The sequence below is a fragment of the Cibotium barometz genome, chromosome 19 (assembly GCF_041138505.1).
Source record: "Cibotium barometz isolate CiBa-2024 chromosome 19, ASM4113850v1, whole genome shotgun sequence".
Lineage (NCBI taxonomy): Eukaryota > Viridiplantae > Streptophyta > Polypodiopsida > Cyatheales > Cibotiaceae > Cibotium > Cibotium barometz.
The window spans coordinates 44,078,305-44,104,527 of NC_141064.1; the positions used below are offsets into that span (position 1 = coordinate 44,078,305).

General features: G+C 43.9%; 1 protein-coding gene across 2 annotated transcripts; it reads right to left on the reverse strand.

The window, feature by feature from the left end:
* On the reverse strand, nucleotides 1–26,223 carry BIG (auxin transport protein (BIG)). 2 transcript variants are annotated; one of them, XM_086813836.1, is made up of 15 exons: nucleotides 25,734–26,223; nucleotides 24,733–24,857; nucleotides 24,403–24,583; nucleotides 18,232–24,290; nucleotides 17,512–18,123; nucleotides 17,225–17,405; nucleotides 16,893–17,133; nucleotides 12,189–16,802; nucleotides 11,848–12,070; nucleotides 11,330–11,731; nucleotides 4,056–4,199; nucleotides 3,187–3,838; nucleotides 2,680–3,056; nucleotides 1,962–2,462; nucleotides 1–1,832 (listed from the first exon to the last, which is right to left on the reverse strand). In XM_086813836.1, the coding sequence occupies exons 1-15, from the start codon at nucleotides 26,077–26,079 to the stop codon at nucleotides 930–932; spliced, it is 15,561 nt and encodes a 5,186-aa protein (XP_086669962.1). In that variant the 5' UTR covers nucleotides 26,080–26,223; the 3' UTR covers nucleotides 1–929. The 2 variants fall into 2 exon arrangements, with proteins under 2 accessions (XP_086669962.1, XP_086669961.1); XM_086813835.1 differs by having other exon boundaries at nucleotides 18,232–24,296.

Sequence of the window (26,223 nt, forward strand, 5' to 3'; positions counted from 1 at the left end):
TGCCAGCAAAAATCCCTCCATTGGAAGACAACTCCCTACACCAAGAAGAACAATGATTGTTGCAAACATTAAAGGCAAGGATTGTTGCAAACATTAAAGGCAAGCTTGACAGGATACCCATGGCATTACAATCATAAACTCTGTTATTGGTTTGTAATCCCAAGCAGATTGTCTACAATGTCGACAATATTGTCCCATCAAGCCTGCTCTTTGTTCACATTTCAACTTCGAAAGTTTTCCTGGCACAAAATCATGAACATGTTGCAAATTGCCTTTACAGTAAACAAATATATGGTGCTAGCATCCGGCAACCATAAAGGTGGTCTTTTGTAGATACCCGTTTCTGCAGCATTTTAAGTGACTCATCAATACCTTGCACTACTGCCTTCAGCACTGAAGTGATGTATTCAATCACTACCCTGATCCACCTTAAATCCACCGTGTATGGTACAGCATTTGCAACATCTTTTTTTGGCAGCTACACTGTCCAACTTTGTGCAGTATGTTTGCCTGGTGTTAAACCTGCAGTCACAAGGTCTGCTAGTCGCCAGGTCTAACATATGCAAGCAGCCGCTTTAATAAAACTTGCATCCATTCAGCTTTAAAAAGGCACAAGAATTACGGTAATGTTAGCAGCAGGAACTGCTGTATTATGCAGCGCAGGACATAGCTTTACTCAAGAGAGAATCCAACTTGAACCACACACAGCTTCCTAGAGGTGTACAAAACTCAGGGAATCCTCTATTGAGAGGTGATCACTGCCTAGCCACTGCAGTGAAATGCCCTGATGTTGATGATCCAGGCTCTTTAGCACTGTACAGCAGTACGTTGTCACAAAAAGAGTACCATATGCATGACACCACTCATAAAACAGCTTCTGCTAAGGCAGCTATACAAATAGTTATTTGCCCCCTTGATAGAAACTCACATCACCTCGCCACACTACAGCTGATTATGTCTAGAATAAATTCTTCACACGTGGAGTAACCTGATAGAGCATCACCCAATGCTCCCATGACATCAAAAGCTTCCTGCAAATCTTCAGCACTTTGCATGTCATCTAGCCATTCAAGCAACTCTTTTGAGAACCCCAGCATTGCTTTTATATCACGCAACTTGTCCTTCATTGTAACCTCCCATAGCTCTGGAGTCCCATGCCCTGATTCACTTTCCCCTTTCGCATGCTCTGCTGAACTTAGCCACTGTTCCTCTTGCACAGGTTCCACAGTCTTCGATCTTACACCTCCCAGCTTCAAAAAACGCTGCAACTGATCAACCAGCCCTGTGTAGATTAACATGGGTTGAACCACTGTAAATAACTGCTCTTTGTCTATCAGACCCGATTGTGAGTCATCTTCAATTGGTTTATCATCTGAAACAGCACTTAAAATCTCTGCGGAAGAACGAGTCAAGGGCACAGCTGAAGAAAGAGGAGACGCTGCAAGTGATGTGCGTCCATGCTTGAATTGCATGTATGCGTGATAGACACCCTTCTGTAAAAATAATTGCCGGTGCTGCTGCCAATCATCTAGAGACTCCAGAAGCAATGATTGGACCATCATAAACTGCACTGTCTCGTCAACAGCTCCAAGCCTCTGAGGACTACTTGCAGTAGATGGCTTGGACCCTGAGGCGGGGAACTCTTGCTGGGAGGGAGAACTCAAGTACGTAGTTAATGCCTTGGACTGAACTCGCCTCTGGCTTACACCTCCCTGATCCAATAGGTGGCAAGCCATCTGCAGCATGAACGGCAACATTCGAGAATTGCTCTCTTTGCCACCTCCCTTGCTATCAGTGCTAAATGATGCACCTGTTGCAAATCGAGCCAGCATCTGGAAAAGCAAGAGTTCAGTAAAGTCAAGAGCTTGCAACCCTATGAATCATATCACTTTCTCTACTTATTTGCAGGAAATCAACAGAGAAGCACATCCTTTTTATGAAAAAAATGATCGTAAGCATACCAGTACTATATCATAAGTCAGCAACCGCAGGCGACTCCCATCAGCTCGCCCTAATGCATTTAGGTTATCCCAATACTGATCAACACAGCGTGCATACTGTGCAAGAGGCACAGATGGACCCCGGAGTGGAAACAAGTTGTTGCAAAGAGTCTCGTTGTTACGAAGAGCTGCGCCCTCCCATTCCTTTTTGGGGTTTTTCAAGGATGCATCAGCTCTTTTTGCTTCCAGGTGACACTGAAAATGGATGACATTGAAGTGGCTCACCGTTGTGTAAACCCACTCAGCTCGTGTACTGTTACTGGCGCCAATACCTAAGTTTACACGTTTGCTGTAACAATATGTGCCCAGCATGTCAGTAGGACACAAACTATAGCCTTCTCTACAAACCATGCATGCCAACCCTGCCTCTTCCTCTTGCACATCCTCCAGACCTTCAATAGATGGGAGGGATATTACAATGCGTTCTCCCCCAGAAGTCAATTCACGCCGCATTCCTAGCCCCTGACAGACCATCACAACAGAGAAAAATTAGCAAAACCATTCAAACAGGTACCTCGAATAGAAAATATAGACAATTAGCAAAACCATTCAAACAGGTACCTCGAATAGAAAATATAGACAATTAGCCCATGAAATGGTCACATAATCAAACGGCCAAGTATCACATGAAACAAGACGAGTGCATAGAAGATGCAAGGTAAGCGTTCTAGTAATTTACCTGAAGGAGCTCCTCTCTCTTCTGCAAAGCTCGCTTCCGCATCTCATCCCGAGTTGCATGGCGCAGCTTCATGACATCCTCTGCTAAAAATCCTTCACCCTTACCATCTTTATCAGCTAAAGTGTCCAGTAAATTCTCTGCCCTTGCCCCAATCTCGTTCTCCCCAGGAACACCTTCAAGAGCATGAAGAAGGGGTAAAACTCCTCCTTGATTTAAACACTTTTGAGTTGCCAAATGTCCACTGGAGAGGCCCCTCAAAATCAAAAGTATGATAGGAATCGATGGAAGCTCTAAACCACGGGCCCACTCTGTGGCTGCTCTATAATCTCCACCGTTCTCAAAGACGGAAAAAGCTTCTTTAAGGTAATGGATGCATTCTGTAAAACATCATAACGACATACAGTACCCAGAATGAGTAGTCATGCTAGCATCCACACAGGAATGCTGACCCAAAATAATTGCCTAAATCATAGCATAATAATACATGTGTAAACAAAGAAAAGATACCTGTTGTGATGCCTTTTTGCATAATTAACCCTTTGAGCCTTTCCCCTTGAGCATCATGCTTGATGGATTCAGTGACTTTGCAAAAGTTCTCTAGTGCTAACCGGTGCTCAGCTGCTTGTTGTGACAACCTTTCATCTCTCACATTTTCATGATGTTTCTTAAGTAGCTGGTCAAAACCACTCCAGTCATGGAGAAAAGGCTCAAAATGCTTCACAAGAACTTCCATTGCTGCTTGCTCACCATAAGTAAGATATGGTAAGATGCGCGCAACCATGTCGTTATTGCGCTGCTGCTTGGTCGACTTATTTGCACCAGATGGATGGGATAGTCTCTCCAAAAACATATGCACAACATGGGCAGCCTGGCCCCCAGCTCCTTCTGGGACTTTTGAAACACTCAAAGAACTCTTTGCCATCCCAATATCACTCTCATTTGCCTCAGTTACAAGGCACTCAACAATAAGCAGTAGACCTTCGGCTGATTCACTGGCTTCTACTGCAAAAGCCCGTCTAGCAGTTTCAATTAAAACACCCAATGCTCCCAAGCGAAGAAGGGCCAACCGGTTATCCCGTATCTTACAGCAATACATAAGAAGCTTCAAAACTAGTGCCAACTCTTCCTGGCTAGATTTGATGCCTTCATCACTGAGTGCCTGTAAACCACATACAAATCCAAATGGAAATTCAGCAGGCAAGCAAACCAAACAAGCAACAATACAAAGGCTCTTCATGTATCACTTTTCCCTGATAATACACATGACGACACAAGTAACCACCCCAACATAAAGCTATCAGTCCCTCCCTTTCCTTTTGAATAATCCCAAAGGGTGGATTTGATAGAGCCAATGTTCACTGAAGGTTTTCAAGTACCTGAACCATGCTCAAGACAATTTCCAGACCATCACACTCTCTCATTACTCCAGCAATTGCAAACTCCACTTCAGGATCCTGTGTCTCTTCTCTATCATCCTCCAATTCTTTTATCATTGGTTCTGTAGCTTCCCCATCTAATCCCTGTGCCACCAAAAACAAGAGTCAAAACAAAAGTACACTCAGCATGCAAAAATACACTCCCAGTTCTCACTTTCGTTTTCCTGGACAAAAATGGAGACTAGTCATGTAAGACTGCTAGTGCAATGAAACTCTGTGGAGAGAGAGATGCACAGCTCTTGCAAACACACAACTGTTCACAAGCAATCCTACTCTAAGCTTGTATTTATGCAACAACTGAATGTCCCAAAGTACAAAAAGTGATTAACACTGCTCTCAGCCCAAATTGCAGTAGACCATACTGTCCGGAACCTGGATGCAATTGATGGCTGCAGATCCATCTCTCTGCCCTTCCAATTGCCTGTGAACGGCTTCCTGCACAGATAAGGCACAGAACTTGATGATGAGGGAGACAGACTTCAAGATGCTGGTTATTCAGCTCCTTGAAAACCGTGGGCTAGTTGACTGCTAAATCAGCAATAAAACCTGCACTCATCTTGCAAGTTGCAGGTACATCACACTCTCTCCCACTAAGAACACAGCTGCCCTCAGCTGTGCTGTATTCAAAAGGTTGCAATCCACAAAACTCGAATCCATCCTCATCCAGGAAACTGACTGTCCTGAGATCAGGGAGACCACTTTGTGTCCGCTTCGGAGGCTAATGTTTCGTCCTCCCCTCATCAGCACCAAACTCACAAAGAAAACTTCCAACAAAACATCTGATCAAGCACCTCCTGAAGAAGCACTTGCCATTGGTCCAGCACTTTCTAATGAAACACTTACCCTTGGTGAGTATCCTCTTGTACAAGCTCTAGCAGAACTTCTATTTGTTGAGAACACTATAGACTCCCTTTCAGCAGTCACGAAAAAACTCCATCCACTAACGCATCTACTTATATGGTTCACAAACCATAGTTTCATGCAACAGAAACAGATGATGTCTCTCCAATAGAAATAGCCTGAAACTAGGAAAAAGAAATGGCTAGGAAACAGCATGTCTTTAATAGATAACTAGGAAAATCACTTTTTTTTGCAGGATAGAAGTGTCGGAAAAATCCTTAGGTGAGTAGGAGACAGTTTATGTGACGCCATGTTGGACTACTATGCTTGGTCCTCCCTATGGACACTTTCTTGTGGAACATGCTCTAAGAAAGACGCTGCGATACACCAAAGTAAAAACTTGGTGAACACACCCACTAACATGCCCTCCTATAATGGCACAAAAGCTGAAGAAACCACCTTTGAAGTCAAAGATTATCCACCCAACTCCTATGATGGCTATCGAGACTCTACATCATACATTTGGCTGGAAATTTCATCCTGCCGTTATTGTAGCCTAGGAAAACCATTGGTGGAAACCTCCCACCCCGACTCCTTCATGAACTCTACATAATATGGCGGATAGTTCTCCTAATTGCTTGGCAATCTCTTGAGATCCCAAAAAGTCTCTTATGGACCACACGTCGACCTGTCACAACCTCTACCCTTGGTGAGCGACTAACCCAAGAAATGAAAAGAGCCAAGACACTCACACGTGTATCAACCTCTGATCCCAAAGTATCCTCCTTGGATGGCTCCTTCATGTCTCCCAGACAATCTACCCAAGCATGTGGTGTAAGCGCATGGCACTATCTGAGAGGGAGCCCCGCAACGATCAACCGACCGTGATACCATCCTCAACCAATACAAATATGTGGTCACCATTAGGAAGGGTGGTATGTTAACCACTCTATAGTTTAACATAATTTCACCTGCCCAACCTACCGTAAGGCGCTTTGCCATCTTACCCGCTCGAACGGGCACTCATCTTTTGCAAGACGGTGTTGGAACATATAAATCGGCCTTACCCTGTGCGCTTAATGTCAAATAGGGAAAATCTTTGAACTCTGTGTACATACTTGCTTAAGCCTAGTAATAGAAGCTGGACCATTTTTAAGTTTCACCGGCCTAGTGTGAAAACTAGTCACTTGCATATAAGTCATTTTTTACAATAAGCGATACAAGCATCTGTGACCAAAGGGGTTGCCCCAACTCTGCTAGCACAATAGCATGTGGCAACGACGCTTTCCTCTTGATCAAACCTGATAGCATCATTACCTACAATCTCTCTATGCTCTTTCAAGAGTCCACATCAAGACCCGGTCCCCAAAAAGGTGCACCATACATTGTTGTCGGGCATACCAGATTATCAAAGAGCCAACACTTGGTACGGGGATCCTAAAAGTGGGCCTGAAAACGTTGTCTCTATAAGTGTGCTAGGGATGTATAACCGCCAATTGGGCCTCAATAGCTACTATCATGCAAAAGCATGGCCTCGTAAATGTCACCAAAGGTACACATACGACTTAACAATCTCCACTCCACCTGTGCTCCTCTAAAGAAGAATAGCCGTGATGTGACCTCATATGATGAATTTGAAGACCATGACCTTGGTTTGCCAAGATTGACCATGAGGTGTCTCTCGTCACAAAGCCTCTGTCTCCAGATGTAAACCCTCGGCTAAATCTGATATAACAAGATGGGCACTCGACCAGAGCCAAATGTGTCCATGAAAGCTGATATCTCATTAATGTGCACACCAAAGAGTGTGGGAGAGAGTGACTTTTTTCTATGGCTTGGGTGGCTTCCCTGTGTTGGCAGGAGGGCCTTTGTGCTGGCCGACTGTACCTTCAAGAACCCGACCTCATATCTATTCAGGCCGACTTAGGACAGCTGGCCGATTGAGTGTATTTGCTGGTCGTGGAGGTTCAGGGCCAGTCGGCTGTCTTTAGCACAGGCCGACTGGGTATTTGGGGCCATATAAAATGGCCCCATGGCCCCCATTCCATTTTGTATCATTCCCGAGATCTTCTTGTGTATATAGAGCAGAGTTACACGCCTCTATCTCTCTCTCTCTCTCGTGCTGTGATTTTCTGCACTGCATTTTGCTCGTGTTCCCAGAACTGGTCATCATCTCCGCTGCGTATTCTGACAGATCTTCCTCTCCTTTCACACTTTTTATCATCTTTGTATCGGGCACATGAGTCAGTGAAAACCCCATGAGGGCAAGGCTCATGTGAAAACCCACTGCATTGCAATTTTTCCCATCTTTCATTCCCTATGCATAGCATTCTGTTTTTGTGTTTGGGACGCATGTATGAATGAAAAACCAAAAATGGGCGTTCATGCATGTGAAAACCTCTTGCATTGTGGCATTCTTCCAATACCTCCGAAACTCATAAGCCTCTACTCGGGTCTCAAATCACATGGTCCTCATCTTCGACAACCAAAGTTGTTTTCCCCTCATCTTCTCTCATGATCCCTTTTTGGTCTGAGAGGGGGTGTGTGAAAATACACCCAAAAGGGTATTTTACCCAGCCCAAAAAGGGCTATTTGGTCATTTGACTTCACTTTTATCTGCTGGCCGACCAGCACCCTCCCTTTCCATATAAATATGAGGCGCATCTTTATTCAACGCATCAGTCAAGAGCACCTTCTCTGCTGCTGGTCGCCAACATCTAGGTCCTCATCAGTGCACAATCTGCCTTCTCTACTGCTGGTGCAGGCCGCCTACTACAGGTGCAAACTACCTATCTCTTCTTCTGGATTCATCACCTACATCAGGGCTGTCTACAGTGTTTGTCATCGCCTACATCAGGGCTGTCTACAGCGTTTCTCCATCACCTACATCAGGGGCATGTTCTGCGTTTGTCATCGCCTACATCAGGGCTGATCTCAGCGTTTTCACCATCAGGTGTACTTCTGCGTTTGTCTTCAGCACACCTTCAGGGTGACTTCAGCATTTCTTCATAAGGAGTAATTCAGCGTCTACATCAGCCTTACATCTAGGATTTATTGGCACTTACATCAGGCTTACTACGGGAGTCAACGGGACTGTTATCTGCGTTTTTGGGACAGCAGCCCTCTTTGCTCCTTCGGAGTCTCATATAGAGCTCCTATACTGGATTTCATCATTTATATATACATCCCCATTGCATGCTGTGTGATTTTCTCTGATCTCTCGTATATTTGGTCCTTTGGTCTCTTTTGCCCAAACCCTGCCAGTCACTGCCTCATAAAGGGTCGTCACATATGATGTCATGTGGGAACCGCAGGTGTTCCAGTAAACAAGACTGAGGGAAAAGCTTTGCGGAAATCCATAAAGCAACAATATACATGTTGTTTCGATGACCTCGCCTTCTCTATGATGGCCCGTAGGGTGAAATACAATCTAGAGTGAAGTAATTCCTTTTGAAGCCTAGCAGGCTTGATGCTCTGTGTCCCAGCCTCTCCACCATAGAGCTAATCTCTAACTTTAGTACTCCCCTATAAATCTTGGCCATCATATGCCCCCATCATGATATCTTGTAATTATTTGGGTCCATGAGGTCACCTACTTTATGGATAGGAACAATAGTGTTTGTGCTCCCAAAGGGAGGGAAACCTTCACAAAGGGCTCTATTAAAAAGTATTAGAGCCTCGATGACACTGACAATGTCAAAAAGAATGTTATGGTGGGACAAGGAATGTGTGACACCGTCTCGCGTAGCACGGTCATAAAGCCGTCATGCATAGGCTCCCCACAGGTTGGGATCCAAGAAGAGTGAATCTTTCCCACCAAGACCAAAGGAGAGATGGCTTGGCCATAAGTTAGGGTGGATCCTTGCAAAGGATCAAGATTAGAATTTACTATGGTGCAGCATTACAAAGAAAATGCACACTTCTATTTGATTAATCTCTAAAGAGTCCTTATAAGCCACATAAGCCAATATACAACCACCCATTCCACACTCAAAGAAAGAATCAAAAGCCTTTGGGTGTGGACATGGGACTCATAAGTTGATGGTAGAGATACCACTAATAAGACGGATAATTTAAGCCCATTGTAACATGCTAACTAAGCGAAAGCGTAATTAGTGACGATTAACGCTAAGCTACAAAGGATGCCAGTCACATGCGCAATGATGACACAAAGAAGTTGAAGACAAAGACTCTTTAAATATTCCTACTTCATATTACCAACACGTGATATATATACAATTGTTCAAATTTGAAGTGGATCTCGAACTTGAATGCCATGTGTTACCTTCTATGTGTGCTAATGATTGAACCAGATACTACATGTGTTACAAGACTACCTTCAATTGATCCAAAATTGAGGTTTGTTGCCCAATTCATAAATGTTGAATCATGACCCTTGATCTTTCTTTATATAGGGATTTTAATTTCTTTATATAGGGATTTAAATGGCCACACGGAATAATCATGTCTACTAGCGATTAATTATGGTATGCACCCTCTTGCTAAACTTGAAACACCCATGCAAACGCTGCACCCTTACTCCATTCCTAATCATGTCCATCCACATGTAGACTCACCTCCCAACACTTTGGCCCTACCACATGCCTCCCTTGGAACAGTTGGCTCTTCTTCTGCCAGCAGATGCTCTACCAACATAAAAAACTCCTCTATTGCATCAAGTTGTATTGTATAACTTGCCTCATCCTCCTCCATACTAGATTCAGAGACGGATGCCTAAACTAGGTCTATAGGTATTTCCACTAGAGCCCAACTCAAACAATTGTAGATTGCCAAAGAGCCAGAGGTTCTAGAATGATTGTATTCTTACAGTTGTTGATCGGTTGAGTAAGCAGACCCACCTTATTCTTTGCAAGTCAAATGCGGATACTCAGGAGGTGGCTAGGCTTTTCATCCAGGAGGTGTTCCCCTTACACGGACTTCCAAAGAGGATCATCTCAAACAGGGATCCAAAATTCACTAGAGGTTTTTGGAGGGCCTTGTTCTATGGTTTGGCGACAAAACTGCAATTCAGTACTGCCTTTCATCCCCATACAAACGGCCACACCGAGAGCATCAAAAAGACTATGATCACAATGCTACAGTGTTATTGTCGAGAGCATCAAACTCTTTGGGAGGAGTTCTTGCCATTGATGGAGTATGCCACCAATGAAACAGTGCAGGCTTCAACCAAGAAGACTACTCCCTTTGAGGTGGTATATGGTCGTCCGTTAATTAACCCAATGACCTAAGCTCTCGAAACTTCCACAAGGAAATATGTTGCAGACCACATGGTTCAGGATTTGGACCACCTATTGACAAGTTCGAGAAGAAATACAGAAGGCGCAAAAAAAGCAAGTCTCGAGGCTGACATCATCGGGATAGTACCTTCAGAGAAGGAGACTGGGTTTAGCAGAGGCTCAAACAGTTCGGGGAAGTTGCTTCCAAACTAGCTCCGAAGAAGAAAGGCCCATTCAAGATTATCAGGAAGGTCACTGATGTAGTCTTTAGGCTGGACTTACCGAGAGCCATTGAAGGATGCATCCGGTGTTTCATTTGAGCAACCTTGTAGAGTGTATGAGGATGAACCCAAGTTGGTGGATGACAAAGGATTACAGGAAGTCTTAGTACTGGAGCAAGTTGTTTTGCACCAATACAAGTGAGGTTCTCGTCGAAAGCAACTCCAATATCTCCTCAAGTTCAAGGGCTACCCAATCTAGCAGGCAGTCTAGTCTGATGAGGATCAGTTCATGGACAAGTCTCGCCCGTTGTTGAGAGCTTATCAAGAGGCCATGCAACCGAAGACAGCTGAAATGCAAGTAAGGGAGAATGTGACACATCTACGAGTATGCAACGCACAGCCAGACATAAGATAGCAACCGACATGCAAAGTCGGACAGCACAAAGGACACGTGGCACTACCACGTGGCAATGATGATGTGGCAACGATGACATGGCATTGGTGACATGGCAGTCAGGTACAGCTGGCCAACAGCTACTACTGGCCAACTAGGAGCATTGGTGCATATATATGTGTGGGTCCCCAAATCGTCATATTCATTTGCTTTCCTCAACATTGTACTTCACAGAGCATTTCTCTGTAGGCAAAGTGCTAGCTAGGAGTGAACAGTAGATCACAGGGCTGCGATTTGACGTCTTTACTTGAATTCAGTTGTATTACTTCTTTTGTACATAATACAAAGCAGTAGTTTAGGACTCTTATTGTTTTGTATGTGTGATTCCGCCACACTCTTCTTTCCATCTTTGGAAAATCCTAGAATATAGGTGCAAGTGTTCTACAAGCAAACACATAGATGGGATTTCAGCATGAGATTACGATGGCAAGGCATTTCCTTGAAAGAAGGCAACAACCATACCTGTAACCTGTAAGTGATTGTCATCGGTGGGCATTCTCTGCCAGATGTGCTTCCTGAAACAGCAGCCCCTGTACCTGCAACGGAGCTTGATGGCTGGTTTTGAGCTTTCCTCCAAACCTGTTCATATACTTGAGCCACACTAAGATCCAAAGAAATAATGCTTCCAGCAACAAGCAACTCCATCCCGTAGTCATCCTCGAGCAGCCCAAGCAAATCCAATTGATGACATATTTTGTTCTTCACATCACGCATGAGCGGGCCAATCTCCAAGCTAGAGTAAGGGTTCTTGGTCATTGACCCTCGAATGAATTCCTCCTGTGTATGAGCCTTATTCAACACCATCATATATGCAGGCTCCGGCTTCATTGGACATATTATGTTACATAAGAGCTCCAGAATGTACTGCTTAGCATGCACACCCAAACACAACAAAGTAAGATACACTAATGAAATCAAAACGTAAGTGAGTAAACTAAAGAGTGTTATCGAGCCAGCGTATGAATTAGTGTACTACTCACCACCAATGTGCGATCCTTCTTAGTCCTTGCATGGGTTTGAAGACCAGCTATACAAGCTCGTATGAAATGCCGCTTGTTCTCAAAACTCTCTTCAAGGAAACCATCCAACAGATCCCTAAGAAGACGGCCACAGTCACCGATCAACTTAGTTTTCTGCACTACTAGACCTCGAACCACTAGAAGAGCTTCTAAAACTTGAGAAAGTAGGCCATCCTTCATAAACCTGTCAAGCAAAATCCAATGAGGTCTATATAGAATGTGAAGAGGCATAAACAACTCAAAGGTAAACATATGTCCAACTTTGACAAGAGAGACTAGATTGACAAGAATAAAGCTCATACCGAACACGAATGTTAGTAACTTGCAAGAACTTTCCAAGTAGCTCTATAAGTTTATGAAGAATATAACCCTGTGAGATGTCTATATGGTAAGTATGTTCTTGTGCTTCTATGCGGCTCACTTCCTCAGTTATAAGCCTGCACAGTGTTTGAAGAAAACCACGAACTGTCAAGAAAAGCCGGGCATCTTCTGGTTCTATCATTTTGTACAGAAGTTCAAAATAATCAGAAGCACTTTCACCCGCTGTTCTTGTTGCAGGCAACAAGGCCATCAACAGATTCAAGAACTTTGATCGCCTGGCGGCACTCTGTGAGCAAAGCACTTCTATAAGTCCACACATTTCAACCCGTATAGCTTGAGAGCATGCGCTCAGGGCAAGCTCACAGACCCACGAGCTCTCTTCAAATGCTGAAAGCTCATTTCTCACAGAGCGCTTGCAAGCCCGCCTCTTCCATCTGAGCATATACTTCAATGCCAGAAAATCAGCACGCTTTGGATCTCTTCTCAATTTCTGTATTGTAGGCCTTGTACTCTGTGATGCAGTGTACTGCCTCCGCACGAAGTCCACATATGTAGCACCATTTTTCCACTCTATGTAACTTACAAGGGGCACATCTTGTCCTTTAGTTTCTTGCTCGATGTCCTTTTCAAGCGAGCCTGGTTGAGCTTTAGGTGTAGGGAAACTATTTGTTCTCTGAATTGTGGATGTTGGCTTATCAGTTTCATCAGGTCTGGATTCTGACCTCTGTCCAGGAGGTGAATTGTCAGATTGGGGAGCTGTGCCCTCTGCCTTGGGTGGTGTGCAAGCTTGTGATATGATTCTTAAGCAAGGAAGGATAATATGCTCTGCAATGACTGGATGTCGAGCCCCAACCTGGATGGAGGAGAACAGCAACTGGAAAACTATACGAAGCCTGGACTCCCAAAATTCATCAACCAAAGCACAGGTCTCGGACAAAAGCTGTAATTCCTCTCGCACACAAGTTGCAATATCAATGGATCGATGATGATCCAAACAGTACATAGCTTTCTGCTTTATCAAGTTATTCAACTCCCCAACTGCTGTTACATCACCTTCTGTGAAGGCGCACAGAACAGACCTTGCCTGTATACGAGCCATCTTGGATCCCTGATGAATGTTGTTCTCAAAAAGTTCAGACAAGATACCTGCTGACACCAATTGTTGTCTACACTGTGGCAGCTTTGCAAGGACCTGCAGCCATTCTAGGCACTGCCCAACAAAAGTGTTCGCACAGCCATAGCAGCGGTTGCTGGGCCTTGAAGGCAATAGCTTGGATGCTTGGGGCCCTGTACCAGAAGACCTCTTCTTCTCCAGATAAGAAGTCAAGACACGTCTAAGCCCTTGTAAAGTCTGGACACTTCTACTCACTGAATCAAATGCCATCTTACATTTTTCTCCATACAGAACACCCAAAATGGCTATTTTCCTGTTTATCTTGAATGACGATGACCCTGGTAGTGAGACAATCATCTGTTGGACAGAATCCTTTTGTTGGGAATCCATCTCTGTCTCACCAATGCTTGATACTAGTTTTAACAGGGGCTTTTTGAATCCAAGCAGTTGCTGATATCTTTTATGTGCATTCTCTGACTCCACTTCAATAGCTGCAAGGCCTTTCTTCATATCTTCATCATTCTCCATGCTCTCAAAATGAAAGCTCGGTTTTGCCATGAAATTGAACTCAAAGCGACCATACTTGCTATACCCACACTCATTACACAAAAAGGAATCCAAGTTTTCAAAATTGATGTTTCGACACTGTCTGCATTGGTAAGCATTCTCATGGCAATTTCCGCAGATTCCATGTTTATCAGTCACGTAACGACTGCAGCGGGGACACTGCAACGACTCCAGAGAAGATGCCTGAAGGTTTTCATAGAAAGAATCGAGCTCAATCATGAAGTTGCATGCAGTAATAGGGATAGGAAACTCCACCTTCAGTTCGGTTTGATTGAAAGCAAGATAGCAACTCTTTGCTCTCTTCCACAAAGACCAGCTGTTCTTGATCTCTGATAAATCAGTAACTGGCTTATTGTTGTAATACAAATTTAAAACTTTCACAGACTTTGACCTGCGGGCATCATGCACATTCATTGTTACACTCTGTATAGTGTGACTGCCAACACACTTCACAAGGATGCGATTGTCAGTAAATTTGGTTTCTGACTTCAGGCTATCAAGCTTCATCCGAGAATAAGAGACTTCTGGGCAACTACAGGCCAGACAAGGTTCACTTTCCAGATAATACCCATCAAAATCTACCAGGCTGCTGAGTGTATTGTATATTCTAGAGTTGGGATGATTTGCAAGTAGCTCATTTTGTGAGCAAAGTGTATCAAAGAACACTTTCACCACATCACTCGTCAGACAAGACTGAACAACAGTGCTTTCTTGACTGCTAGAACCTGATCCTAAAATGCCTTTGCCCAAGATCCATGTAAGTAGATCTGTATATTCACCAATGTTCTGACCATAAGAAGGTAGCACGTGCACCTTCTGCAACAACAACCTTAACATCATTTCTCGTACAAAAGGTCTTCCATGGTGCCAAGCCCCAATCAGGGCAGCCTTAGCCTCTGATCGTACACAAGTTGCATTCCATTCAAGTAGAAAAGCATCAATAAACTGCAATAAAACCTTTCCATCCTCAGCAGCCAGCTGTTCCACAGCTAGCTCCATGTCCAGAAAAGCCTTTTCTGCTGCACCATCAACTGCATCTTCACTGGAGCCCCTCTTCTTTTTCCGTGTATCAGTGATGTGAGTGCTCTGCTTTGTTCCACTGACACCTGTAGCATTGACCGATTCTGCAGATTCTCCTTTGCTGGCAGAAGACATCCCTAAGTCTTTCCCAGCATAAAATGCTAGAGTAAGAAGTTTCAGCGTCTGAATTACCGACTCCTCCCCAAATACAAAGACTCCATTCAAAAGGAATTGCAAAATGTCAGGATGTCTTGAGCAGTACTTCTGCCAATTTCGAGGCCTTGCTGCTGCTACCTCCACAATGGCTGACAAGCATTTGACTAGCTTCACACTTCTTTCATATACTAAAAGAGCCTGAAATCCTCCTGCCTTTTGGACCAACTTAAAAAGTTTTCTCACTTCTCTTGAAAGTTGCCAAGCATCTCTTACATTGTAGTAATGTCCCTTTGATCCACATAAATGCAGCAAAAGCCTCCGAGCAAACCTTCTTATAGACGTGGTGTGAGGATTGTTGATATAAGAGCACAGTACTTCCTGCCAACCATCCAGCTTGAGATCTGGGGTCACCCAGAATTTGCAACTCACTTGGTCCTTGTCACCAGTTTTTTCAGGCCGAACCAAATTGTAGGCCAGCCTGAATGCACTTTCTAATAAGAGCCTGTGAAACTCTCCAAAAAGGTCACTCCGGTGGGCTTTGGCATAGGAGTCTGTGAAGTATGGAGCAAAATTTCCAGCCACAAACTCCTTCCTGACAGTCAACAATGCACCACACACAGCACCTGTTGAGCTCACTGGCCCTGACTCTTGACTCCTCGAAGAACTTTTGAAGACCTGTGCTAGATCTCGCACAATGGAAAGAAGATACTTCACCAACTGTTGCTGCCTCAGTGCAGCACAAGCTCTGTCTAGCTGAGAGCCTGCTTCCCCCTTCCCTTGGCCTTCATCTGAAGATGGTGAGCCAGTCCCGGATGAAGATGCCATCGCCTGTGACACTTCGCCACTATTTGTACCAGACTTTGGAGTATGATCAGACCCAGGTTGGTGCCAATTCCGCAACATCAAATTGAAGAAAGTAAAAACAAGGACAACCACCTCCCCAAAACTTGAGCGTGGTTTGACCAATAACTCCACACCTAGGTTGAGCTCCTCCATGAGCAACCTAACAAACCTCTCCAAGTTTATGCTCTCAGTTCCTGAAGCTTCAATGAAAGGACTTGTTGATGCTGAAGCTAGTCGATAGAAAAACTGCATGAGAGGAAGTGCTTGAGCACCAGAGGTAAATTTCATCCAGCCTTTACTCTCATCTACCAGACTTTTAAGAAGCAAAGAGTTCAGGGCCCTCTTTGAAGCAGATATTGTTACACCCTTTGACTCAACAGCACTGCTAAGAATTTCATCCTTGCTTTCAGAAGCTTCCAAAGGAGAGCTCAAAGGGCCAGAAGTGGATTGCATACTTAATTCAGTAGCCACTTGCAAGAGATTCTCGTCACTCAACTCATCAATGGATGAAAAGTGAATGTCAACACCTTCTCCACCCACAGAATTGTCAATATCAATCGGAATGGCTGACATAGGATGATCTCTTGAATGAGGAGGTGGAAGCCTGTCTCCATCCATGACTTCGAAACAAGCTTCACAAAGATCGAAATCTGGACAAACATTACAATGCCACCGGCGCCCAACAATGGGAACAGTTGAACAGCCATCACAACAATATTGCACAGATGCATTTCCGCCATCCTCTTCCATCATACCCTGGCCATCTGATTCCCCAGTAGCTGGACCACTTTCTGACGGCAATGATATTGACCTGGAATTGTCTCCGACATCATCATTTGCCAGTATTGTTTGCTTGGGAAAAGGTACTTGAAGCAACCTGGACGACATGGCCAAACTGGCAAACCACCAACAACAGAAGAAAATAAGTACCATTACACTCGCATTTTATAAAACACACTCCATAAAGATTAGAAGTCGCACAAACCTGCATGATGCTCGAACTGCCTCATGAGGTGCAAATAGCAATTTTCTAAATAGAGCAACAGCAGGAGCCACAGACACTGAGGTCCCAAACCCATTGCTTGCACGGAGTGCCAAACACTCCGCATAGCCATAGATGAGATCCACAGAAGGTATTACCAGATTGTTCACTGTCTCTGCATCTGGTTGCTCCACTGTAAGAAGCTCCCACAATACCTTCATCAAGTCTTCTATGACAGAAGGACCTGCACATTAGACAACAAAAAAGCTTCACACTTATGTTACATGTACTGAGGAAAACACAGACATTGCGTGACGCTTTACCAAGAAACTTACCATGGCACTCGAGAAAAGAGGCAAAATTTGACCTCCTATGCAGAGCAATCTTACAAACAGCACGCATTTGAGCCGTGAACTCCTGGACTACATATGGCATTGCAGACCCACCAAGGCCCACCTTTGGCGCAAGCAATGGGCATATGCGAGAAACTCCTGTAAGTCGGTAAGTATCTTTGGCCTGCCAGGTGCAATCAGCAATGTCGATGACCAGACTCATTGCACGGCTTTGTGTTAAATTGATTAGAAGCTTGCCAAATTGCACTCAATAAGAAAGTAAGCATTACCTGATAAAAAGCATCCTTCACAGGATAAAGAGCACGAAGGACACGCCTGGCAGCTGCCTGTAGTAGTGGCTGCCTATCACTTTCAAATACTAGCTCAAACAAGGGCTGGCATCTTTTACGGCTGGCTTCTAAACTTCCTCCATCAACTTCAGAAGTTGGCTTCATTCTAATGGCCAGGTAATAACCACAAAGAAACCTAAAGCAGTCGGCCACTATCTGCTCTTCTGTAGAAGCATTTTTCATGAGCTTGAATTTGCTCCCATTTCCAATAGACCCAGATGCAGAAGCTTGAGTCTCCATGTCTAAAACAGCCTCTAGCTTTTCCTTCCATCCAAAGTCATCCTTGGGTCTTCCATATACCTCAAGACTATCAATCCTTGGTAAAGAAAACCCTCCAAAAGTTGGACCAACAGTCAGAGTGAACTCCTCATCTGCTAATAAAGCCTCTGCATTAGTGAATGGCACATCATACCAGCAGCGCACCCCTTCCTCCAGCTTCACAGCCCTCTGAAATATGCGCAGCTCAGAGGGAATATGGTTAGTGCTAGAGTTTCCAACATGCACACGGCAGCCCACCATGACCATGTCTGCATTGGAATTATGAACAGTAATCTGCAGCATTCAAAAGCCCAACACTCAAAAAATTTACAAAATGACTCTCAAACTACAAACTTTATCATTACCCATTCAACAAGATTGAGGAAAACATATAATCCAAACCTTGAAACCAGATGGACTAGGGCCCTCCAAAAAGCCATCATCTGAAGCTAAGCTCAGCTTCGCTCCTTCAGAATCAAGATTTCGTAAAACATCACCTCCTAGCCTGATTTCACTTGTAATGCAGCTGGTCTTCTCAAAAAAATCTAATGGAAAGACAGGTGCAGGTGAATTGCTTGCACTGCTACCAAGAATTGCATCACCCAGCTTCTTCACCTGTTCTGCTTCCAAGCTTGAGGTTTTCAAGGACTCGCCACCAGAGAAAAATTCACCTCCATGTCCAAATGCAAAAACCTGGAGGCTTCCATCATCATGCAAAATCAAGAGGTCATTTTTATCCTTGAGAAGAGATCTGTATGCTGCAATCCCATCAACTCGCGGAGATCCCAAACTCCCATTGACTCGCAAGTACTGGGCTTGTATCTCAGCTGACGCTATAGAAGAAGCCATAGCCAAATTGGCTCTCTGACGACAAAGGCAAACAAATAAACCTCGGCCACCATCAAGAAGCTCTTTCCAATGGTGCAAGCCTGCTGCACTTGACTTGCCATCCTGATCAATCTCAATAACACTTGAAACATCTGAAAGTGATGTCCCATCTGCATTCAAGCGACCAAGCAAAGATAACCCATCTGAATATGAGAGAAAAAGAAGCCGCAATGCTGGAGAGTAATACAAAGACACCCCTTTAGTGGGTTGAAACCTTTCAGGAATCAAAACAGTGTCAGTAAGAACACGAGCCCCAGGATCAGCTCCTGCAGCAATACGATGAGTATAAATGACACCTAGATGAGAAAGAACAACCAGCATGAGTTGTCCTTGGCCCATAGATAGAAGCGAGGCATCCACAATGTTATCTTCAAGGACTGTGAAATAGTGAACTGGGCTGATATTATCCTGTGACAAATCATAGATTTTCACAAACTTGTTTGTAACAACCATAAGCTGCACCTGTGATCCAGGAACCCAGATTACACGACGAATATGAGCATCTTGCAAAGCAAGCTCAACTGCTAGGCGATCGGTCACTTCACCTCTAGAATTGACTGTGAAAATTTGGCAGTCTTCATACCCAGCAACAGCCAGGTAACTTTCATTAGCATAGTTGAATACAAGATGAACAAGCTCAAACCGCACAGGATTTTTTGACAGTGGCTTTATGGTTGTTTTGTCAACTGTTACAGGTGCAGCAGAAGGCTGCCCAATTACCTGCTCAACATCAAAAATAGTCACTTTATCACCTTCTCCAACAGCCAGCTTGCCTCTACTATTTGTGGAGAGAACAGATTTGAACAGTGTTCCACTCACAAGGTGAGACTTTAAATCCTTTGCACTCACATAATCAGCTTTGATCTTCATATCAAAGGAACCACTTTTGTAAGACCTTTTCAAGAGCATGAAATCACTTTTCAAACTCAACCTTTTGTCTTCAGCTAAACCAATTTCATTCTGCATTGTGGGCATGGAGTACTTTCTCCAATTCAAACTACTCATAAGTCTCTCACAGAGAAACAATACTTGCCCTTCCACATCCAATTCTGTAAAAACTGTCAAAAGCTGGGTCTCTTCACCTTCACTGATTGACATCTTGCAAAGTCTTTCACTGTCAACCCATACATCATCCTCTAGTTCTGAGTCACTATCAGATGGAGGTTCTTGATCTGCAGAAGGAACAGTACTAGAAGGAGAGACATATTTTCGAGGTTTAAGACAAAGACAGCTTTGTCCCCTCACACCACCTGCACCACAATCACAAAAAAACCTGCTAAGCCGAGAATATACCACTTTGTGACCACGATGGCAAACCCTAGCACAAACAGAGCAGCACCCTTTTGAGACCGTCAGGTCACACGTATAGCAAAAGTACCAATGTTGCTCCATAAAGTTATTTCCACTTGATGTGAATGTGCAAACCCTTGATGCAAGAGCCTTTTCACTGTTGCTGCCATCATCTTCTTCCTCTTTATCCAAGCTGGTTATTTCTCCATCAGACGTACCATCATCTTCATCCTCATCCACTGAAATGGCATCACAGTCAGCAGATGCAGATTGTCCACTTTGTTCCAGAATAGTATGAGTGACATCCGAAGGTTTTTTTGGCACCGAGTGTTTGGCTTTATTGGCAGCATTAAAAGGACGAGTAATGGCATTAGGCCAGTGCTTCCCTTCGGTTAGCTTGACACACGTTTGTGCCCGCTGGCCACCACATGAATTCAAAAGAGAAATCAAAAATGATAAAAGTGCTTTCAAACCTTCCATGTGACCATCTTGACCAGGCAATTTCCCCACTAGCTCAATTACAGACCGAAGTACATGTCTTACATGTGGCTCCTTGTTCGCTAACTGAAGCAAAAGGGTAAAGTAAGACCTCAGGCCTCCAGTGTCCAAGGAATTGAAGGCTCGCTCTAAACTCAAAAGAAGTGCATTCAGAAGATGAGTGCGAAGATCTTTTCCATCCAAGGTGAATTCAGGAGAAACAAGCCCACTCAAAAAGCCCACCATGAGATCTCTCACAGTATTAGAAGAGTAAACAAGGCCCCCCTCAGCAGGTTTGTCGATACACCCTAGAAGTCTCTGCTCCAACCACAAGCGAAGAGCTACCCGGTCTGTTGTAATGAGCTTCTCCTGCAATTCAGACCTCAAGCCACCCTGTGAAATGGTTTCACCTCCTACCACATTCATCAAAAACTGAAGCACTTTTACATTGACAGTTTCCTGATAGCAACCATCCAGAACATCCATGAGAGAAGACAAGTGCCCCCCACCAGAAGTGAAATACTGCCTGAACACATCATTTCTAGCAGGGTCCAAGTGGATACTACTGAAGACCTCAACTACATGGAGGATGAGCTCTTCCCGCACAGACTCACTTATCTCATTGTTACATGAGAGAGCCTTTAGTAGTGACTCTTTCTGCTTGAGTACATGTAAATCACAAAATTGTACTCGTTCTTCTTTTGAAGAAAGCAAAACACATAACACCTCTTCACATTTGCAATGAACGCTTTCAAAAATTTCTTCTAGCTTTATCACCATAAGCACATCCAAAAGTCCCATGAAAATTGCATTCTGCCCCACAATATCTTCAGTATATCCAGATGAAGTTAGATTAGCTTTCAAAAGAAGTCTTATTGTTTCCAACATGCACTCGATCAACGATATACAAGAAATAACCATGGCACTGTCAGGATGATAGCTACAGGGGTAGCCATGCAGCAAAGAGGGAAGAAAAAGCTTTTCAAGGGTACCCATCATTCCAAACCCTGCACATTTTGATAGCATTTCTGCATGCCAAGATCTGGGCATCCCCCGTCTCAACAGAGTATGTAAAGGAGAAAAACTTACTCCTAACCTAGTGAACAACTGATCCTGCTTAGTCCAGCAAAGACCTCCTCCCAGAACTAGATGAATTGAAGAATTAGAGGCCTCGCACATCTGACTGTCACCAAGGGTATCTAGAATACTGCAGTGAAGAGAATCTACATAAAAAGAAAGCAAGGACAATAAAATCTTCAACAATCGATCCAGAGATCCACTGCTTATACAACTGTACACAAGCTGCTCACAAAAAATCAGCACTTCTTCATGTTGGGACTCTGGCAAGGCAAACACGCCCTGATCAGCAAGAAAAACTTCAAGGCCTTTCTGCAGAAAGGAGAGAAGCACATTGAGCACAGAGCCCTGCCTTAACCTGTCAATAAGTGCAAGCTTTGTTGCACTATTATTTAGACAAACAGCTTCGAACATAGACAGGGTGGCCCTAAAAAATCTCCACCAGTCTGCACCATCTCTTTCACCGCACTTGCCCAGGTCTTGGTTAAAATAGCTATACAAACTTTGTGTTAATCTCAGGTTCAAGTCTGCACCAAACAGATTGCCACAATCGGAGGGCATGGACCAGTGGGTATGTTTCCCAAAATCCCGAACAGTAGCCCACCCTATAAGAAAAATATATCTCTCCACCAAAAGTTCTTCCACTTGATTTACTATTTTGCCCCTCCATCTATCTAAGAAACTCCTGATATTGCTGCAAAGGTCAGATAACTCTGTCACTGACTCAAACACTTCTGTTACTGCTCCATCTCCATTGCAAAATGCATTGATATCATACAGCTGAGCTAGAAAGCCATCAGTGAAACCACTTTGTTGACTAGCTGGACCTGCATCCTTAAGACCCTGACCTATATTGGCTGCAACAGATGCTAGTGAAAACCCTTCCACTGCAACTCTTGGCCCATCCTCCTCTGTATAATGGCTTAAATTGATCTTCAGATCAGTGAGAAGCCAACTGGGAAAGTTCTTGTAATGCTTAACCATATACCTAAGAACCATTACCACTCTTGAAAAAAGAAAGGAGCACGAAGACGAGGAAGGCCCCTGCAAGTCCTGTGACTCTTTGCAGAAATCTTTCAATAGAAATTTGATCCTTTCTATCATGGATAAGCGAGCAGAAGTACTACTCGAATGGAAAGCCATCAAAAGGATCTCCAGGTAGAAAATAGAGGGAAGGCTTGCAGCAGCTTTTCTCACAGGAACATCCACCCAATCACCCTTTCGTATGCTGCTTGCCACTCTGTCCGTGAAGCTTTTCCAAAGTGCCAATTTCAATGTGTCATCTTGCTCAGAGCCTTGCATGGAAGAGTGGTTGATTAGCACCTTAGCCAAAAGCACTGAGGTTTTGTTTGGCACTGTGCACCCAGTGTAACCCTTCTCCAGAATCCTCAACAGAAAGTGTTCTTCCAGCTTAAGAGACAATGCTCTGTTTCCCACAATAGAGTTCAGAAGGTCAAAGCTACCCTTGCTGAGCTGGGCCACTATATCCGAACTGGCCTGTACATCAACAATCTCATTTGAGCTGTGGAAGAAAATTTCTAATATTAAATCTATGCCCTCCTCATTCATGTGTCTCTGAGCTGATTGGCATATCCATGTTTGACAACCTGAGCAAAAGATGCAATCCGTTAAAAAGGTCAGCACATCAACCACTGCTTGCAAAGTTGTGTCACGAAACACACACGGTCTATTTTCTGATACACTGGACTGAGCATAAGGCTCATTGCTCGAAGGCTGCCTGCTTGATTCTGAAAATAAATTTCCAAATAGGGCCTCCTCTTCACAAGCTACAGATGGGGTTTCTGCTGGAGTTCCAATACGGTTTTCTTTCTTGTAAAGCAAAGCTTTCTCAGTTGCAGGCCTTGCTTCCATACCTACCGTGTAGAGCAGACTTACACCATCCAACAAGTCAGGCAACCAAGCTCTGTCACTTGGGAAAACCATTTGTATCATCTCACTCTGGCTCCTCCCAACAGCAAGATCAAAATCCTGAGATCGAAGCTGCAACTTGAGAGCCTGACCAATATTGCCTCTGTGTCCATTCCTCCTCATATGACCAACAAAATTATTCTGCCAGTTATGAGCAAGCATAGCCCTGATAACACCAAAAATGTAGGAAACAACCTGAGGTTCAAGCACAACAGGTAGTTTCTTCTGTGAAAGGCCCTTGCCTCTCTTTGATTTAGCCGCAACTAGTGCGTCAACAGCTGAAGCAGCTATATATAATCTAAGGTTCTGAGTAAGAAAATTATCCAGACCAACAGCCTCAGCAAGTGCAAGAACACCGCCAAAAAATGTTGCATAGCAACAGTTTTGGTGATCAGTCTCCTCCAACTTCAAAATGAATTCATGCATAAGAAGCTGTGGTGTCCAACCTGTCAATTCCACTAGGCGGTTCAATAAATCCTCTGGGTATGGAAACCCTGAAACAACCTTTGATAAGGAGCATAAAAGCCTCAGCATCCTGGATATTAAAGCCAGCCGAATCTGTACTTGTTTCTCTCCATCTTCACAAGATTCAAAATCAAAATTTGCTAGCAAACCTCCACATGCACCTAGTAGCTCTCTATGGATGCCAGCATGTCTGACAGCAAAGTGCTGTGTAGCAGACTGCATGTTTGAAAGCTCAGAGTTGCATTTCTCCACATCAGGCACTCCCAGCTCCAAAGGCTCATCGCTAGCTAAAAGAATAATTATATCTTCCGAAATCTCAACTGTTTCCTGACTACCTGAAGCTTAAATAACAAAAACACGGTAAGATGACAAAATATATTGGTAAAAGTTGCCATCATACACACAAGGGGCAATGAAGCATACAACCAAAAAGAAGAAATGCATTACCATCTGTAAAACAGTCGACACCATGGCTTTGGGTGAACTTCTGAAAAGAGACATCCACAGTATCACCTGTATGTAAGCCTTGCAGTAACTCTTTTGAGAAATTCAGACACACAGGTGCATACTCTTTCGTTTTTCCTTCATCAACTGCTAGCTCCATGAGAAGTAACAGTTTGTTGTAAATCTGCAAAGTTATCAAATGCATGTAGCATGTTCATTCACAAAAACTTGCATAAACTAAATGCAATACTTCTCCATGACCCATAAGCAAACAGGCATGTCACTGTTCTTGCCATGCTTGATATACTCAATAGAAGCCCATCTGTTCCCTACCTGCTCATCTGAGGGGCTCAGTTTTTTATTAGTCTTCACCAAAATGGCAAGATTCTTGAAAGCTTTAACGCACAGCTCAACAGCATTGAGAAAGACTCCCTCGACAGGCTCTGTTATGCCATCTTCTGCGAAAAAAGGTACAAATCGTTACAAAACCAGTCAGCTTCAGAACAACAAAAAATACTAGCAACAAAAAGTACAGCAAAAACTGGCAAAAATATAGTAGCAATAGGTACTCCAAGTTTCCGACTATATTCATTTGTAAAAACTGCCTTTTAAGGACTGATACAGTACATACACACGGACAAAAAAGCTGTGCTAGTCATAAAAACTCAACAACAAACACTGCCTAGACTCTAATCCTGCCAAACTAACAATCAAATAGCATAAACAAGCCTGGCCTGCCGCTTTCCCTTCAATGCAACAAAATAAATAAAGAAATAAGTGTAATGACCCTCATCAAACTCTATCCCTGCATGCTAGCCATCAACATGCGAAATGTAATGATCCTGTCCATGCCATGTTAGGCATCAAGATTGCATTCGCAACATTAGCAAACAGTGTATTAACTCTTTCACCGCCATTTTATATAGTCATCAATTCTATCCCAGCCATGCTAGGAACCAGCATGAAACAAGAAAACATCTAATATCTCCCTGCCACGCTAGGCATCAACAAACAGTATTTGCCTATCATGCTAGCCATTGTATGGAGTGTTTCCATAGAAAGCTGACCATCCTGATGGCAAAAAGGTCTCTGAAACATGCAACTACCTTTCCAGCCAAGGAAAGCTTTGCTCCAAGTGCAAAATTAAAAGAAAATTCGTCGCTTTACGACCATTCTCAGCTAGAGAAATACTACACAGCTATGCTTTCTCAACCTTTAGCTGAGATCTTTGGAGGGTACTATCACAATGCAAAGGTCATAACAGCCTTAAACGTGTAATCAGAAGATCAAAGAGAATGTAAAAAATCAACCGCAAAGAAGGGGGATCGGAAAACCTAATGGAAGATAGAGGTAATGGACAATCGCAGCTTCCGTGATGTTGAGGACGAAATCGAGCTGTGAGGGGCTCCAGTGTCGGTGATGGTGCTCCGAAGGTCTGCTACTACTGTTGCTGACCTCGGCCGCTTCATGTATCTGAGCTTTTTCCTCCTCCTGCTGCTGCTGCAGGTGCGGAAGCTGCAACTGCGATGGGAGATACGCAAGCAGCGAGGCCAGGCAACGAAACGCACGCTGCAGAGAAGGATCGGAGACGCTCTGCGATGAGGATGAGGATGATGGTGATGATGATGAAAAACTTCCATGGTTATGGAAGGCATCCACCAAGGGCTGCAATTCGGCCATGGAGAGGCGATCTAGACAGGCATTAGAGAAAAGCCTTTTGCCTCTCTTTTAACGGAGAAAACCTGGCTATTGCGGTGAAATGAAAAGAAATCTCTGGGAGATGGTGATGGTGATGGCTTTTCCTTTAGCTTTCTTCCAGAGGCG